Source organism: Trematomus bernacchii, unplaced genomic scaffold, assembly GCF_902827165.1.
Source record: "Trematomus bernacchii unplaced genomic scaffold, fTreBer1.1, whole genome shotgun sequence".
NCBI lineage: Eukaryota > Metazoa > Chordata > Actinopteri > Perciformes > Nototheniidae > Trematomus > Trematomus bernacchii.
This window is the reverse complement of record NW_022987370.1, coordinates 120,215-137,158: the sequence shown is the minus strand read 5'-3', so window position 1 is coordinate 137,158 and position 16,944 is coordinate 120,215. Positions and strand designations below refer to the sequence as shown.

General features: G+C 39.0%; 2 protein-coding genes across 5 annotated transcripts; both read left to right on the top strand.

Annotated features, from left to right (window-relative positions):
- Positions 1–3,822: 3,822 nt before the first annotated feature.
- On the top strand, positions 3,823–8,881 carry LOC117483978. 4 transcript variants are annotated; one of them, XR_004556063.1, is made up of 5 exons: positions 3,823–3,898; positions 4,168–4,874; positions 6,783–6,861; positions 7,407–7,478; positions 7,736–8,881. XR_004556063.1 is itself a non-coding variant. In XM_034132383.1 (4 exons), the coding sequence occupies exons 2-4, from the start codon at positions 4,303–4,305 to the stop codon at positions 8,589–8,591; spliced, it is 708 nt and encodes a 235-aa protein (XP_033988274.1). In that variant the 5' UTR covers positions 3,823–3,898; positions 4,168–4,302; the 3' UTR covers positions 8,592–8,881. The 4 variants fall into 4 exon arrangements, 3 of the variants coding, with proteins under 3 accessions (XP_033988274.1, XP_033988264.1, XP_033988257.1); XM_034132383.1 differs by lacking the exons at positions 6,783–6,861; positions 7,407–7,478 and adding an exon at positions 4,950–5,079 and having other exon boundaries at positions 8,586–8,881; XM_034132373.1 differs by lacking the exons at positions 6,783–6,861; positions 7,407–7,478; positions 7,736–8,881 and adding an exon at positions 4,950–6,774.
- Positions 8,882–13,392: 4,511 nt separating this feature from the next.
- Positions 13,393–16,445, top strand: LOC117484615 (bone morphogenetic protein 2-like). The gene is made up of 6 exons (XM_034133052.1): positions 13,393–13,708; positions 13,927–14,066; positions 14,320–14,436; positions 15,032–15,224; positions 15,593–15,658; positions 15,930–16,445. Exons 1-6 carry the CDS (start codon positions 13,393–13,395, stop codon positions 16,337–16,339), a joined length of 1,242 nt encoding a protein of 413 aa, XP_033988943.1. The 3' UTR covers positions 16,340–16,445.
- Positions 16,446–16,944: the final 499 nt, after the last annotated feature.

The window sequence follows — 16,944 nt, the reverse complement described above, 5'->3', positions numbered from 1 at the left end:
CTTCATGTCTTTTCTACATCAACATGTGTCCCCTCTTCTTCATGTCTCTTCTACATCAACATGTGTCACCTCTTCTCCATGTCTCTTCTACATCAACATGTGTCCCCTCTTCTTCATGTCTCTTCTACATCAACATGTGTCCCCTCTTCTTCATGTCTCTTCTACATCAACATGTGTCCCCTCTTCTTCATGTCTCTTCTACATCAACATGTGTCCCCTCTTCTTCATGTCTCTTCTACATCAACATGTGTCCCCTCTTCTTCATGTCTCTTCTCAACATGTGTCCCCTCTTCTTCATGTCTCTTCTACATCAACATGTGTCCCCTCTTCTTCATGTCTCTTCTACATCAACATGTGTCCCCTCTTCTTCATGTCTCTTCTACATCAACATGTGTCCCCTCTTCTTCATGTCTCTTCTACATCAACATGTGTCCCCTCTTCTTCATGTCTCTTCTCAACATGTGTCCCCTCTTCTTCATGTCTCTTCTACATCAACATGTGTCCCCTCTTCTTCATGTCTCTTCTACATCAACATGTGTCCTCTCTTCTTCATGTCTCTTCTACATCAACATGTGTCCCCTCTTCTTCATGTCTCTTCTCAACATGTGTCCCCTCTTCTTCATGTCTCTTCTACATCAACATGTGTCCCCTCTTCTTCATGTCTCTTCTACATCAACATGTGTCCCCTCTTCTTCATGTCTCTTCTACATCAACATGTGTCCCCTCTTCTTCATGTCTCTTCTCAACATGTGTCCCCTCTTCTTCATGTCTCTTCTACATCAACATGTGTCCCCTCTTCTTCATGTCTCTTCTTCATCAACATGTGTCCCCTCTTCTTCATGTCTCTTCTTCATCAACATGTGTCCCCTCTTCTTCATGTCTCTTCTACATCAACATGTGTCCCCTCTTCTTCATGTCTCTTCTACATCAACATGTGTCCCCTCTTCTTCATGTCTCTTCTACATCAACATGTGTCCCCTCTTCTTCATGTCTCTTCTACATCAACATGTGTCCCCTCTTCTTCACGTCTCTTCTACATCAACATGTGTCCCCTCTTCTTCATGTCTCTTCTACATCAACATGTGTCCCCTCTTCTTCATGTCTCTTCTACATCAACATGTGTCCCCTCTTCTTCATGTCTCTTCTACATCAACATGTGTCCCCTCTTCTTCATGTCTCTTCTACATAACATGTGTCCCCTCTTCTTCATGTCTCTTCTACATCAACATGTGTCCCCTCTTCTTCACGTCTCTTCTACATCAACATGTGTCCCCTCTTCCTTATGTCTCTTCTACATCAACATGTGTCCCCTCTTCTTCATGTCTCTTCTACATCAACATGTGTCCCCTCTTCTTCATGTCTCTTCTACATCAACATGTGTCCCCTCTTCTTCATGTCTCTTCTTCATCAACATGTGTCCCCTCTGTGGAAAGAGACTCTGAAAGTTTCAGGAACAAAGATTCTCTCTCTTTTTGTCCTGATCCATTTATATAAAAACCTGTCTGAAAATGAGCTGATCAGATTTTGGCCACTTTGTGATGTCATAACGATGTTTTGGCTTGTGTAACCATCAGCCAATCACCAACCAAGGTAACCCCCCCCCCCCCCCCACCTTATCACCTGAATCTCCTCCTAGAGCACCATTGTGTTCTTTGTAACCAAATCTCCCTCAGAGGGGCGTGGGGAGGGGCTCCTTATTTTCATCTAAAGTAACAGACAGAGAATCAGCACTTTGGAAACAGGGCTGAAACAGAGGGGATTATGGGATGCTGCAATGATCTGTTTGGTGTTTCAGCCAATCAGAGACAGGCTCTGTATATATCTGAGACCTGTGATATATTGATGAAGAACAGGATAATAGGGGACCTTTAATAAAATCAGAGGAACATTTCCCTAAACACACACCTTTGTAATAAGCCACCTAGCAGCTCTTACTGATCTGAAACACAGAGCTATGTGCAGAAAGATCACGATGATGATGATGATGATGTACTCAGACTTTTTTTGAGTTCTGGCTTTTCTGGTTTGGGCAGGTTGCAACAAAAGCTTTGCAGCATGTGATGATGATGATGATGTTGTTCCTGGACACGTGATGGGAAAAACCTTTCTTGATGATGTGCCTCTACAAAATCTATCTGTGTGGTTCTGTTGTAATTGCACTCGCCATAACTAGAAATAATAATCACTAAAAGAGGAAAGATTTCTTGTTTGACCGATGTTTAATTATCCAAGCACCCTTGAGGCTTCGTTGTACCAATAATCCAGAACAATGGAGACTTGAGGCTTTGCATTTCAAGATCCATTGTCTAATTGTGGAGCATATAGTACAATAAACCCAGTAGATGAGAAAAGGTATCAAAATGATCAAAACTTTTCACTTTTGAGGGTCATTTAGACTGGAAATGAAACATGTTTCAATCTTATAGACTAATGTAGAGCTTTGTATCTGTTATGTGTCTCGTGTTTTTCATGTACTGTATGCATGTGTTGCTCAGTAATACTTGATATTAAAAGTTGAAAAAGTTCTAAAACAACACATCTTCAATATCTCATAAGGCGCTTTCACACAGCAGTACTTTTCCCACAAAGGTTCATCAGAACTTAGTTCATGAGAACTCTTTAGTTCTCATGAACTAAGTACTGGGACTGGGAACTGGGACTCCCAGCAGCTACTTTTTGGGAGTTTTACGGGGCGTGGTTTGCAATCCGCCCAGCCAATCAGAAATAGGAACCTTTTTCTCCCACGAAAGTCCCTGCTCTCTAGCATGGGGGTAAAAAGGTTCTCATGAACTCATTTTAGTTCCGGATTTTTTTGGTGTGAACGCGACATTTCGGAACTATATCAGAACTAAATTGGGAAAAGTACTGCGGTGTGAACGCGCCTATAGAAGTCAGTGTTTATGAGTTGAATTTGTATCTATGCAAAGTGTACTTCTGCAGGTCTCCCTTGAAAAAGAGATCATTGATCTCAATGGGATTTCACCTGGATAAATAAAGGTTTTTAATTGACTTCATGCTAAAAAAAATTGTTTTTCATTTTAGTTTCACTTATAAGTTCAGGCTCTGATATCAATTTCGGTTTAGTTTTCTCAGATATGGATTTCCTTCAGGTAAACAAACCTGACTGACAGATAGCAACCCCAATGTTTACTTTCTCTTTAATATTTAAAGTGCGTTTGAATGACAGATGAATGCTGGAATGTTTGACGAGAGTCCCATGTGACTGAAGTTCTCTTTAACAGGAACAAGCATCGGACCAAAGAGACAGAGCACTTTGCATTTTGTGAAAAGACACAGACAACGGAGAGGATGAACCATCATGTAAGTCATTTTAAATGAAATACATTCATATGTTTCAATTTTCTACTAACTTACTCAATTTCCTTCAGTTTAATGTGTAGTGACGTCTTGTTTTTTTATAGATGTCAATTTAATACTATAATATATAGTAATAATAAAAAGTAATGCCCTGAACAGCCGATTAAATCCTTTGAAAATATGATTAAATTACATTTTCTTAAAATATGAAACTGGCTGAAGTTACGTTTGTTTTATATATTATGTGATGTTAAGTTAAAATGTTATGTTTAAGATTGCATGATCATATTGTAAACGACTCTTTTGTTAATTTACTTATCTCCTTATGTTATTTCAATTTCTGCCACAGAAACGACCGCGTACTGCGCTGAAGACGTCTACTTTTAACCTCAAAAGACAAAAAGGCAATATTTACTGCTAGTTAGCACATAGCCACAGAATAATTGATAAATGTTAGCGTGTCTAAAGGAAACAAATGGATAATGAAATGTTCTGTATTTTATCTTTCAGTGATTCAAGGTGACAGAAAGAAGAACTTCTAAAGCGACAGTGAATATCCTATGTGACATAACCTTCATGTGTAAGTAGCCCCATTTAAACAGCTCAACACACACACACACACACACACACACACACACACACACACACACACACACACACACACACACACACACACACACACACACATTATCATTGATGTCACTTCTGTTTTCGCCTTTGGGTCGCTGTTGAATTGGGTTTTATTTAAAGGAGTCCAGATATGTAGTAAAACAATTTTTTTAAATGGTTTTCTGGTAGATGTTGTATCTTGATGAAATTGTAACTAATAAACCTCCTATATAATTACAGGTACTGTGAAGGATCTGAACGACAATCAACACAAAACACCCACTAAATATTGAAGTCTATCACCTGTAGGCCACATAAATCAGCTTTAAAAAGACACATCCAAGCAGATTGAATTGGTCGGAGTCATTCTAAAAAATGCCCGGACAGCTTCCACCCCAGTTGTCCGGTCTGCTAATCAAACTCTCTGAAACTGGGAGACTATTAGTTGAGGAGTATGAAGGTAAGAAAACAAGAATGCAAGCCATTGCAGATGAACTTGTATGGATATCTAACAATTTCAAAGTTGTGCAGGACACAACCAAGACAACCATACTACATGGGGCAGCTTTAGGAGGACTTGGAGTAGTAACCGTGGGCGTGGGGTTAGCTCTACCTTTTCTACCTGTTCCTGGAAAACTGGCATTATGCCTCGCAGGAAGCATAGTAACAGGCTGTGGGGGGTGGTTTGTTGGTACAGCAAATGCTACCAAGGCCATGACAGAGAAGAGCAGTAGGGATACGGTTAAAGATTTGGGGAAAGAATTCATGCAAATCATTGAGGTGCAAAAGGGTCTCCTGGTGGACATTAAGACGGTGTCTGAGGAGTTGGAGGAAAAGTCCTCCTCCTTAAGGACCACAACGGGGAACCAGGCAAAGATAGGACTGAAGAAAACGGAAGACCTTCAGCAGCTTCTGAGGCAAACGGCTACACTGTCAGAGAAAAGCAGGTAAGTCATGGACGGGACTCTCAACATGCTGAGGCAAGTGAAGAAACTGTTAGACTTCATTATCACTCTCACCAGAATCACTCTTACGGCTGAGGAGGACGCGAAGCTCAGAGACTTCATCACAGAGGCAGCTCTGCTGTGCAAGAACACCGTGCTGGAGTTTGCAGAGATGAGGAACACGCTCAGGGACTACGAGGAGATGCAGGCATAGTAGGAACGTGCTACAGGCAGATCACGCAGACTGTGTGGGGCCTTACCTCGCGGAGGGGGCCTCATCTTGGGGAGGGTGCTTCATTTTGCGGAGGGCGCCTCATCTGAAGTGCAAATACGGCGCACCTACACTGTAAGCGCGCCACAGCTTCGCCGCTGCGAGGCTCCACTAGCACCCCCCCGTCAACGCTCACGACACAGAGGGCCTCATCATATAACTTTGCATGGAGCCACAAATTGACCAGGGACGACCCTGAACGTGCACCTCCATCGTTGAAGTAAAACACAGTGCTGCACCACAACTGCAAGGAAAAGTCCTTCAATGAAATGACAATTAATCTCAATTTGCACTCAAATATAATACTACCATGATCATAAATACACTGTTAAAAGGTTTATATCCGAATGTAGGAATACAAATACTTGGAGTCAAATTGCATTTTTATATTTTTTGGATTGTTAAGGTTTTTTTATTTATATAAACCATTACATGTTCGTAACCACGACTGTGTTTACTGTATATGTCATCTGTGATTGTTTTTTGTGAGTGTAATAAGTACAAGTTGAAGTAATAATATGTTAAAATAAATATCTGAAATGTTCTTTCTGTCTAAAGCATCTGAAGACGTATTGCATTGCAGGCTGAGCACAGGCAGGAGAGATAGTTGACGCTGTATTCTACATATTTTACAGACAGGTTTGTACGTGGTGTTCAAAAAGTAAAGACCACACTCTCAACCAGAGCAAGGACAAACTCCAGGTCTGAAAAGTGAAGACAAAGTGGAAGTGCCTTTCTCTCTAGTAGTCCGGATGGAGGCGACACTTATACAGTGATATCGTATAGAAGTCTATGAAAGGACTTCTTTGACCTATTACCTTAGTAAACATTGTCCTAATGGGTTTATAGTTTAGATTACTGATCAATCATTTAAAGACTTCTTGAATACTGTTTTGAGTTCATTTTGTCAAGATTCAGAGATTTCATGTGAAGGAACCAAGTGTTAAAATCTCTGAAGAATGTTTTTACCACCAACCTTTTTCAATATACTGCTTTTTGGATATGAATGAACTGACCAATCCACTGATACATTATGCTTTGTTAGCTGTGATCAAGACTTAAACAGGGCGGCAACATTTTAGGATTATTGCCAAATACTTTCACTGCTTACTTAGTCATACCTGGAAATTACTGTCCTTTCATTTTCACTTCGGTAAACAATACATTCAATGACTAAGATAGCTAAGAATACATCACATGAATGCTAGCACAATAGAGCTAGTTGCTGCTAGCATTCCCACTTGCTGCCTTTCAGTAACAATTGCATTCTGCCTCCATAGCCCGATATATTTGAGCAGATGTAATGTAGATAAGAAATGGCAAAATGTAATAAATAATACACGCTGTCACTCTTATGTCTTGAGTTAAAAAGAGAGTATTGGCCCCATTCCAGTCGTTATGCTAAACTTACAAAGTGTACTTCATGCAAATGTTAGGTTTTTTTTCATTTTAGTTCACAATCTGATATTACTTTCAGTTTAGTTTTCTCAGATATGGATTTCCTTCAGGTAAACAAACCTGACTGACAGATAGCAACCCCAATGTTTACTTTCTCTTTAATATTTAAAGTGCGTTTGAAGGACGGATGAATGCTTGAATGTTTGACGAGAGTGCCATGTGACTGAAGTTCTCTTTAACAGGAACAAGCCTCGGACCAAAGAGACAGAGCACTTTGCATTTTGTGAAAAGACACAGACAACGGAGAGGATGAACCATCATGTAAGTCATTTTAAATGAAATACATTCATATGTTTCAATTTTCTACTAACTTACTCAATTTCCTTCAGTTTAATGTGTAGTGACGTCTTGTTTTTTTATAGATGTCAATTTAATACTATAATATATAGTAATAAAAGCAATAATATTAGTCCTCATTTCAAGAATAATTCATCATTCACATTATGCAGATGAGATTTTGTTTTTGTTTGTAGTAATAAAAAGTAATGCCCTGAACAGCCAATTAGATCCTTTGAAAATATGTTTAAATTACATTTTCTTTAAATATTAAACTGGCTTAAGTTAAGTTTGTTTCGGTATAGATTATGTAATTTTAAATGAACATTTTAGATCATATTAGATGAACAGGACTCAAATATTTATGTTAGACAATACTTTTTTGTTAATATACTTATCTCCTTGTGTTATTTAGACTGCAGATGTTGTCATCTAGTTGGCACATAACCACAGATTTATTGATTTATTAAATGTTAGCTTGTTTAAAGGAAATAAATGAAAAATAAAATGTTCTGTATTTTATCTTTCAGTGATTCAAGGTGACAGAAACAAGAACATCTTAAGCGACAGAGCGAATATTCTATGTGACATAACCTTCATGTGTAAGTAGCCCCATTTAAACAGCTCAACACACACACACACACACACACACACACACACACACACATACATACATACATACATACATACACACACACATATTATCATTAATGTCACTTCTGTTTTTGCCTTTGGGTTTCTGTTGAATTGGGTTCTATTTAAAGTAGTCCAGATATGTGGAAAATTATTTTTTAAATGGTTTTCTGGTAGATGGTGTATCTGGTGAAGTGTAACTAATAAACCTCCGATCAAATTACAGGTACTGTGAAGGATCTGAAAGACAATCAACACAAAACACACTGAAGTCTATCCAAGCAGATTGATCGGAGTCATTCTTAAAAATGCCCAAACAGCTTCCACCTCCGTTGTCCGGTCTGCTAATCAAACTCTCTGAAACTGGGATACTATTTATTGAGCAGTATGATAGAAAGAAACCAAGAATGCAAGCCATTGCAGATGAACTTGTAGGGATAGCTAACAATATAAAAGGCGTGCAGAACACAATGAACACATCCAGACTAGCTGGGGCAGCTTTAGGAGGACTTGGACTAACTGTGGGGTTAGCTGCAGCTTTTTTACCAGCTACTGGAAAACTGACATTATGCACCATAGGAGGCATAGCAGCAGTCTGTGGGGGGGGGACTGTTGTTGCAGCAAATGCTACCAAGGCAGCGACAGAGATCCTCAGTAGGGATAGGGTTAAAGATTTGGGGAAAGAATTCATGCAAATCATTGAGCTGCTAAAGGGTCTCCTGGTGGACATTAAGACGGTGTCCCAGGAGTTTGAGGAAAAGTCCTCCTCCTTAATGACAACAACGGGGAACCAGGCAAAGATAGGACTGAAGAAAACGGAAGAACTTCAGCAGCTTCTGAAGCAAACTGCTAAACTGTCAGAAAAAAGCAGGGAAGTCGTGGACGGGACTCTCAACATGCTGAGGCAAGTGAAGGAACTGTTAGACTTCATTATCACTCTCACCAGAATCACTCCTACGGCTGAGGAGGACGAGAAGCTCAGAGACTTAATCACAGAGGCAGCTCTGCAGTGCGAGAAAACCGTGCTGGAGTTTGCAAAGATGAGGAACTTGCTCAGGGACTACGAAGAGATGCAGGCATAGTAGGGACGTGCAACTCCATCGTTGAAGTAAAGCACAGTGTTGCATCACAACTGCAAGCAAAAGTCATTCAATGAAATCACAATTAATCTCTACTTGCAGTCAAATATAATATTCACATGATCATAAATACATTGTTATAAGGTTTATATCCAAATATATATATATATATATAAAACAATTGCAGGTTTCTGACCACGACTGTGTATACTGTATATGTCGTCTGTGATTGTTTTTTGTAGTACAAGTACAAGTTCAAGTTATAATATAATAAAATAAATATCTGAAATGTTCTTTCTGTCTAAGGCATCTGAAGACGTATCTGAGTATTTGTTTTCATGTCAAGGAACCAAGTGTTAAAATCATAGACAGGGCGGAAACATTTTAGGACTATAGCCAAATACTTTCACTGCTGAGTCATACCTTGAAATGACTGTGCTTTCATTTTCACTTCGGTATACAATACATCCATTTATTAAAAGTTCAGAAATGTAGCTAAAAATACATCACATTAAGGCTAGCACCGTCGAGCTAGTTGCTGCTAGCATTCCCACTTGCTGCCTTTCAGTAACAAGTGCATTCTGCCTCCATAGCCCGATATATTTGAGCAGATGTAATAAGTAATGGCAAAATTGAATAAATAATACACGTTGTCACTCTTATGTCTTGAGTTAAGACCAGAGTATTGGCACCATTCCCATCTCAGTGTACCTTCTCTATGATTGCATGTTTCCAGTTGTTATTCTAAACTACATATACAGGTCAAATACACTATTTCCTTGCAATGCAGACTTTCCTCCAGTCCTCTAACAGCTCCGGTAACCTCGACACCAGCTCTCAGAGCCCGGCTGACCCTGCTTGTTTGTGGTCAGAGCCGATAGAGATGCATTTCTAAAAGCTCACGCTGCTTCGGGCTGACTTTCGACACCCTCGTCATGTGTTTCCACTTTTGCTGCGATTGTATTCCTCTTCATTATTCATTCAAACAGCGCAGCAGCAGCAGTGGCCAGCACTTGTAGCAAATGCTTTCCATGTGTTTCTAATTGCCTCAGTCGAGGTGTTTTTAACACAAGGTGAAGTCATTAACACATGGGCACACTCTTCAGATGTAGAGCCAGGCGGCCGCGGGTGAGAGGGTCGACAACAGCTAATGCACCGATACAGAAACACATGCAACGTGCCGTGCAGAAACTCTAAGGAAATACTGCAGATGACTCAAATTAGATGTAGAACATGTAGAGAAGACTGGACTAAAAGATCTGGAAGACAAATATCCATCTATGCCATGAAGAGAAAAGGCATCCTGATAAATAACATGTGTCTTCAGAGGGAAATCAAAGATGTGTCAAGGAAATATTTGACACTTTTATGCAATTCTTGGAAAGTTTGCAAGCACTTTTAATACAAATGTGCTATGTATTAATATTACATTTAATTTATGATGTAAAATGTGTTTTTCCCTCACTATTTAAGGGTCGGAGGAGAGCATCTTCACAAATTGCATTGTATGTATGACGGCTCTTTCTAGATCTTCAAAAACAAAACAAATAATTTTACAATACATAAAAAAATATATTAATCCACATTCAGGATTCTTAATTTCCTTTAAATGATGTACTTGAGACATCACATAGCCTCACTTTGAAATAAAACGATTGGCTTCTGCTATTTAGCGTAAACGTATTTATGAGTTAATCCAAACTCTGCTGTGCAGAAACTCTTAGGGAAAATACTGCAAATGACTCAAATGAGATATAGAAAATGTAGAGAAGACTGGACTAAAACATCTGGAGGACAAATTTCCATCAATGCCACAAATACAAAAAATAAATCGTGATAATTAACATGTGTCTTCAGAGGGAAATCAAAGATGTGTCAAAGAAATATTGGACACTTTTATGCACTTCTTGGAAAGTTAGCAAGCACCTTTAAAAATGTTTACTATATCTCTTAATAGTACATTCAATTTATCATGAATTCAGAATGTGTTTTTCCCAGTATTTTAAGGGTCGGAGGACGGCATCTTTACAAATGGCATTGTATGTATGGCGGTATATGTTATTTTTCATATGTCATATTATAATCCACATTCAGGATGTTCAATTTACTTTGATGCTATATACTTTAGTATAGACATCATATAGCATCATTAAAGAAAAATGCAATACAAGCAACATGTATTTATGAGTTCATCCAAACTCTGCTCAGGATATCATATCATAAGGTTTGCTTATGGACACAATTATAAGGTTCATTTAAAGTTATGAGAGGCTTACACTTAAATATTACATGGCATTTAAAACCACTTAACTAAATATGATCATAGTTATTTATTAATCATCAGGTACTGAGTGTAGATGGATCCAGCTCAGATTGTTTTCACCAAACATAATCCAACAGCTCCATCTAGTGTTCAGTGGAGAGTACTGCATGCATACAGGAGCAACCTGAGGAAGAGATGAAAGCAGAAGACATCCATCCATTAGTGTTGAGTCTCATAAAGCACTGACACAGTTCTGCTTATACAGTAACATAAGGGGAAATGTTCATATCTAATGTTTTCAGAGAAGACATATTGATATTTCACAGTAAAATCACAAATAAAGTTATTGATTATTGATGGCTGTCCTCCCTAAAGGCAAGTCAAATTGTATTACAAAACATACCAAACATTAACAGAAACTAGTACACACACAATGCCTTCAATAAGAACAATAGCAGATATTTAGAATAAAATGTAATAAAAAGATTTTAAATTAAGTTCAAGTTACAATGTGCAATAAATACAATCAAATAAAAATGTTTCTATAAACATCTTTAATACATTAAAATATAATAAAATGTAACCTAGATAAATAATTAAAAATACATCTGTATATAAATAAAAAATTATAAAATACTCAGCCACTGCTGGTGAAGCCCTGGATCTACGTCAGAGGGCTTCCCTTTAAGTCTATCTGCATCAGCACATGGGCAGGGTAAACATTTGAGGACACCCCACACCCCACACCCCACACACACACACACACACACACACACACACACACACTGCCTCATATACGTTCACATGTCGCACGTCATACAAAAAACACACAGACGGCACACGTGTAAAATCCCATACATCACAGGCAGAAGAAGAAGGGATATCTTTACTGTCATCATAATGGGTTCAACAACATTTTGTAGGCTTCTCTCAATGCAGTAAAATAAATAAAAGCAGTAGTAAAAGTGGTAGTGAAGCTAAGAGAAGGCCCTAGTTTGCTCATACATACAAATAGTACAAAACTACACAAAGCCAAAATGTAGTTTTATTTTATAATAAAACATTCAAATGTGCTACAGCTTGAATGTCTTCCTTAGCATCTCATTTCCTTAGTTTGTTGCACCCCCACACACACACTGTTTCCCCTCCTGTTACAGTCCATATCCTCTTGTTTGTCATTCGCATTTAATCACATATATCGGTAGTTATTTTCCCACTGATAACAAAGTTGAAAGGTTAATATTTTAACATAAAAAGACAGATACAATGCAGATAACATCACATATAAGTACTTATTTGTTCCCATGATAACAAAGGCAAAGTGTTGACATAAAAAAGGACTTGAAACAAATGAAAAACAGATACAAATACAGTTTTTAAAGCAAATCCAATCATCATCTGCTGCTGCTGGTATCTTGCTGTTTGCAGAGTGTATGTCCTGTGCTCATCTGACATTGAGGCTGCTCAGTGATCTCAGAAAAAGGGAACAATTCACAAAACGTTGAGTAATGGCCCCTAAATGAGGGGATCATCATTCCTGTGTAATTTGATCAACAATAGTGTTAGTGTTGTTGATCAGTGTGATCATCTTGGGAATCTGATCCCTTTTGTTCCAGCTGATTGATTGGAGATCATCTTTAACGGAGGAATAAACACTGATCTGCGTGTTAACTCTGAGTCACTTGACAAACAGTAATGGAGGGGGTGGGGGGGGGGGGTAAGTGGTAGTTTTGTGGTAAATGTGCGCATTAACAAGCAGAGTAACGCGCTGCATCTGCGTCACAGCTCTGCTCTTCGTTTGCTCTCTCGCGACTGGCCTCGTGCTGATAACAGGCAGAACCACATGATGACAAAACATCAACACGGGACAACTTTATTTGGTCTGGCCCCGTTTTATGAAACACTGTAATGCAGCAGTGACAAAACACCGGTTTCTCTATATTAAAGTCCTTCATATTTCATATTAGGAAGATATATTTAAACGTGTATAATTACCGATATTACATATTTATCTAACCTTTCTTGCTTGTTTTGTACATTATGTAATCTCTAATTCTTATTCCTCGTTCTTTTTGTGGTTTATAGCTACTTTTAAATATAAGCAGATTTAGTGTTTTTGCAACTAAATGTGCTCAATAAATAACGCTGATTTACCCAAAAGTGCATCGATGTTAAACATACATTTATTATGTTGTGTGCCAAACTGTCACATATTTGTATCCTGTATATTACAATTGATAAACAGATAAAGGTTTTTTATTAATTATTATAAGTTGGGTGAAATAAGACAAATGGCTTTTTCTTTACCCTAGAAATACAAATAAAGAGGAATTAGTCATTTATGTATTGTTTATTTATCTGTATGGGCTGACTCTCGGGTGATTTTCACCTTTCCTTTGTCTTGTCCTCGCTCCATCATCAATCACCAATCATGTCCCGGTGTTAAAGCTGAATACAGGGGGGGGTGGGGGGGTCATCAAAGGCATCGGGGTGGCCGTTATCACCCGGAGTCCCGCAAACCTCACTTCACTTTCTCTGACAATGACAGCAGGAGCTCTGCACCTCTGGGTGCTCCTCGCGCTCCGGATGAGGTGCGTCACCCTCCTCGCGCTCCCTCTGGACAGGGAGACGGCACCGGGGAGGGAGCACGGGGTAGATACTACGGAAACGGTGAGCAAAAAGCTGGATGGGTTGTTACATTTGAAGGATTTACCGCGAGGACCGGCCTTGGCTCCGAACAAAAAGGCGCCTCAGTTCATGTTGGATCTTTTTAACGCGGTGACGGTTTCCGAAGGGAGACCCAAGAGCCAGAAGGAGATTCTGGAAGGAAATATAGTGCGGAGTTTTGAAGATAAAGGTGAGTCAAACTGACATACGTGCCTGGTTCTTCCGTGTATTTGAAAAACAAGTTAAGTCGTGTAACAACAGCATAAACGGTGCGTAATTGTGACCCATATGTGCTTTTACGCACGTTTACGCATGACAAATGTCGAATTTAAACAGCTAAAATTAAGGACTTTGCTACATTTCTTATCAGAACAGTATTTAAGCTGTGTTTGCTATTTTTTCCTGCAGGTAATTCTGGAGAGAGGTTTCACTTCTTCAATCTGTCCTCTGTGGGCAGAGAGGAGAGAATGATCAAAGCAGAGTTTCGTTGGTTCAGAAAGAAACAGAAGTTTTACCTCGGAAAGTCATTTGGGCCTCATTTCTACAAGGTAAAAGTTGTTTTGCTGACATTATTTCATCTGTTTTAATGTAGATATTTCATTTCATGAGTATGGAAACATCACCAGAGAGTCATGTGACATATATATTTAGTGAGCAATATTTTAGTGAGTAATCATAACTATGACCAAAAAGAACCATCATCTTGCTTCATAGTCTGCAGGTTTTTGTAGATACAGTGACTGGCTTTTTAAGGTGACAATTTAGTGAACTACTGTAACAGCTCCATGTTGTGACTCTCAGGTGGATCTGTACGAGGTTCTGGACAGCCGAGTGAAGCCATGGAGAGGAAACCTCATCACCTCCAGACTGGTGCCTCTGCACACGCAGGGATGGGAAGTCTTCAATGTCACTCAAACGGTAAAAAACCCTTTCTTGTTCAAGACGAGACCATGCTGGCAAAACAAATGTTGTAATGCACTTATCATGTCTGAGAGTTCTTTTGTTTCCATAACATGACTTCTGTCAGACAAGTGTAAAGAAAGCATCCAATAGAAACATTAAAGGGTTTTTTTCAATATCATGTTGTATATTTGACTGCAAATTTCTCCTTAATTCACCAAAATATTCTCATTTGCATCTTTATATGTAAAATACAGAAAACTTGTAATATCTAAAAAAATATCTTAATGTAAGTAATCAAAGTGGGAAGTTTTATGATGATATGTATCAGTTTTAAAAAATATATTTTATAATACATATCACTGGGTAAGGTACGTTTCCCCAAAACAAATGTTCACGTACTCTGAGCCCGAGTAGTTATTCTTTAAATGTATTTATTTATCTATCTAGAGAGTTATACAAAGATATATCTCCCAGTGATTTCCTTGAATGTATGCATAGATGAATTAAGATCAATGTGAAAGCATTGACATGTACACTAAATAATAAAATATAATACAACGTTTATGAAGTATTTTTGTGTGTAACCCGTCCATTGTGCTCTGAATGTCAGGTGTCAAAATGGATCCGCAACAGCCAGGAGAATAACGGCATCCTGGTGGTGACCACGCTGCCCTCTGGGAGCTGGATGCAGTCAGCGAGGTCTCCGTCATCCAAGAGAAGCGGAGAGCTGACGGACACCAACGCCTACCTCGTCCTCTTCTCCGACGACGGGAGGACAGGAGCGTCAAACCAGTCGTTCCTGGGTAAGAAAGAGTGTGTGTGAGACAAGCTGATATTTAATAAGCAGTTCAGCATAGTCATAACATATGGAACTCAAAAATGATCATTATTAAATGATTACAAAATCTAAGATAAGAAGTACTTGTAAATGTTTGTATATATACAAATATTAAAAACATTTTTTTAAATATAATAATTTTGGGGGGTCCAAAAAGACAAGACAGTCAAACATTCAAATTAGTTTTGTGACAGTTGCTCTGATTTCAAATGAAATACAAATAGAAAAAATGCAATAAAATGGCTCATCTATGAATATCTAAAATGCCAAAAATGTAATACTTTATATAAATATTGCTCTTCTAACCCGATATGCCCCCTCCTCTCTCTACAGGTCAGCCTCACCCTGCGGCCCCTGAGTTAAACGATCATCACAGCAGGAGGCGGAGAGCGTCTCCAGGTAAAAATATACGATAAGAAGTACTTTATTGATCCCAATTTGGGAAATGTGTGTATGTACAGTATACAAATATAAAAAAATATATTTTAATTATAATAATTAAAGACAGTCAAACATTCAAATTAGTTATGTGACAGTTGCTCTGTTTTAAAATCAAATACAAATTGAAAAAAACAAAAAAAACAGCTCATCTATGAATATCTAAAATGCCAAAAATGTAATATTTTATATCAGGGGTGTCTAACCCATATAACCCCTCCTCTCTCTACAGGTCAGCCTCACCCTGCGGCTCCTGAGCTCCAGGACCCTCACAACAGGAGGCGGCGAGCGTCTCCAGGTTTCCCCCCCCACTCCCGCTCTCAGTCCTGCCAGCGAGTTCCTCTCTTCGTTGACTTCGAGGAGATCGGCTGGTCCGGCTGGATCATCTCTCCCCGCGGATACAACGCCTACCACTGCAAAGGATCCTGCCCCTTCCCTCTGGGGGGCAGCCTCAAAGCCACCAACCACGCCACGGTGCGCTCCATCATGCACGCCCTCAAACTGTCCAGCGACGAGGTGGAGGCCCCCTGCTGTGTGCCCGACAAACTGCAGTCCATCAGCCTGTTGTACTTCGACGACGACGAGAACGTGGTTTTGAAGCAGTACGACGACATGGTGGCGTTAAGCTGCGGCTGTCACTGACACACTGACTCCTTCACACTGAGACAATGAGACCACGCTTTGAGTAAAACACTGTATTTTTTCGTGCATATGTGTAGATATTGTATAACGTTGAGAAATAAAACGATTATTCCTCAGATTTTAATCGGCGATCCAGTTTAGTTTAGTCCTGGGATTCCAAAACCGTCTCCTGGAGTATTACCAAATAGATTTGGAATGAAAAACTATCCATACTTGAGATGATCTTTTGCTCTTAGTAATTATATATTGAAGGTACTAACTAACATCATTTACTCGGGTTCCCATGCACCTTAAAGTCTCTAATGTGCACCGGACTTTGATTTGTTGATCGCTTAGCCTATATGTTAAGGTGTTTATAAATCACCTAATCTCATAATCTTCTCTAGGACTAATCTTTTTAGTTGTCTCGGATGTCATTACTTGGATTTGGTTACATCTGAGCAATAGTTGTTGTTGTTTAGACGTCCTTAACCTAAACAAGGGTATGGATCGGTTAATTGCATTTGATCACGTTGTCAAGTTGTGACGCTGCAAGCCAAAAAGATGTCGTAAGGCAACATTTAAATAGCATGAAATGAACAGAAATGTAAATAGTCCGAATGAAT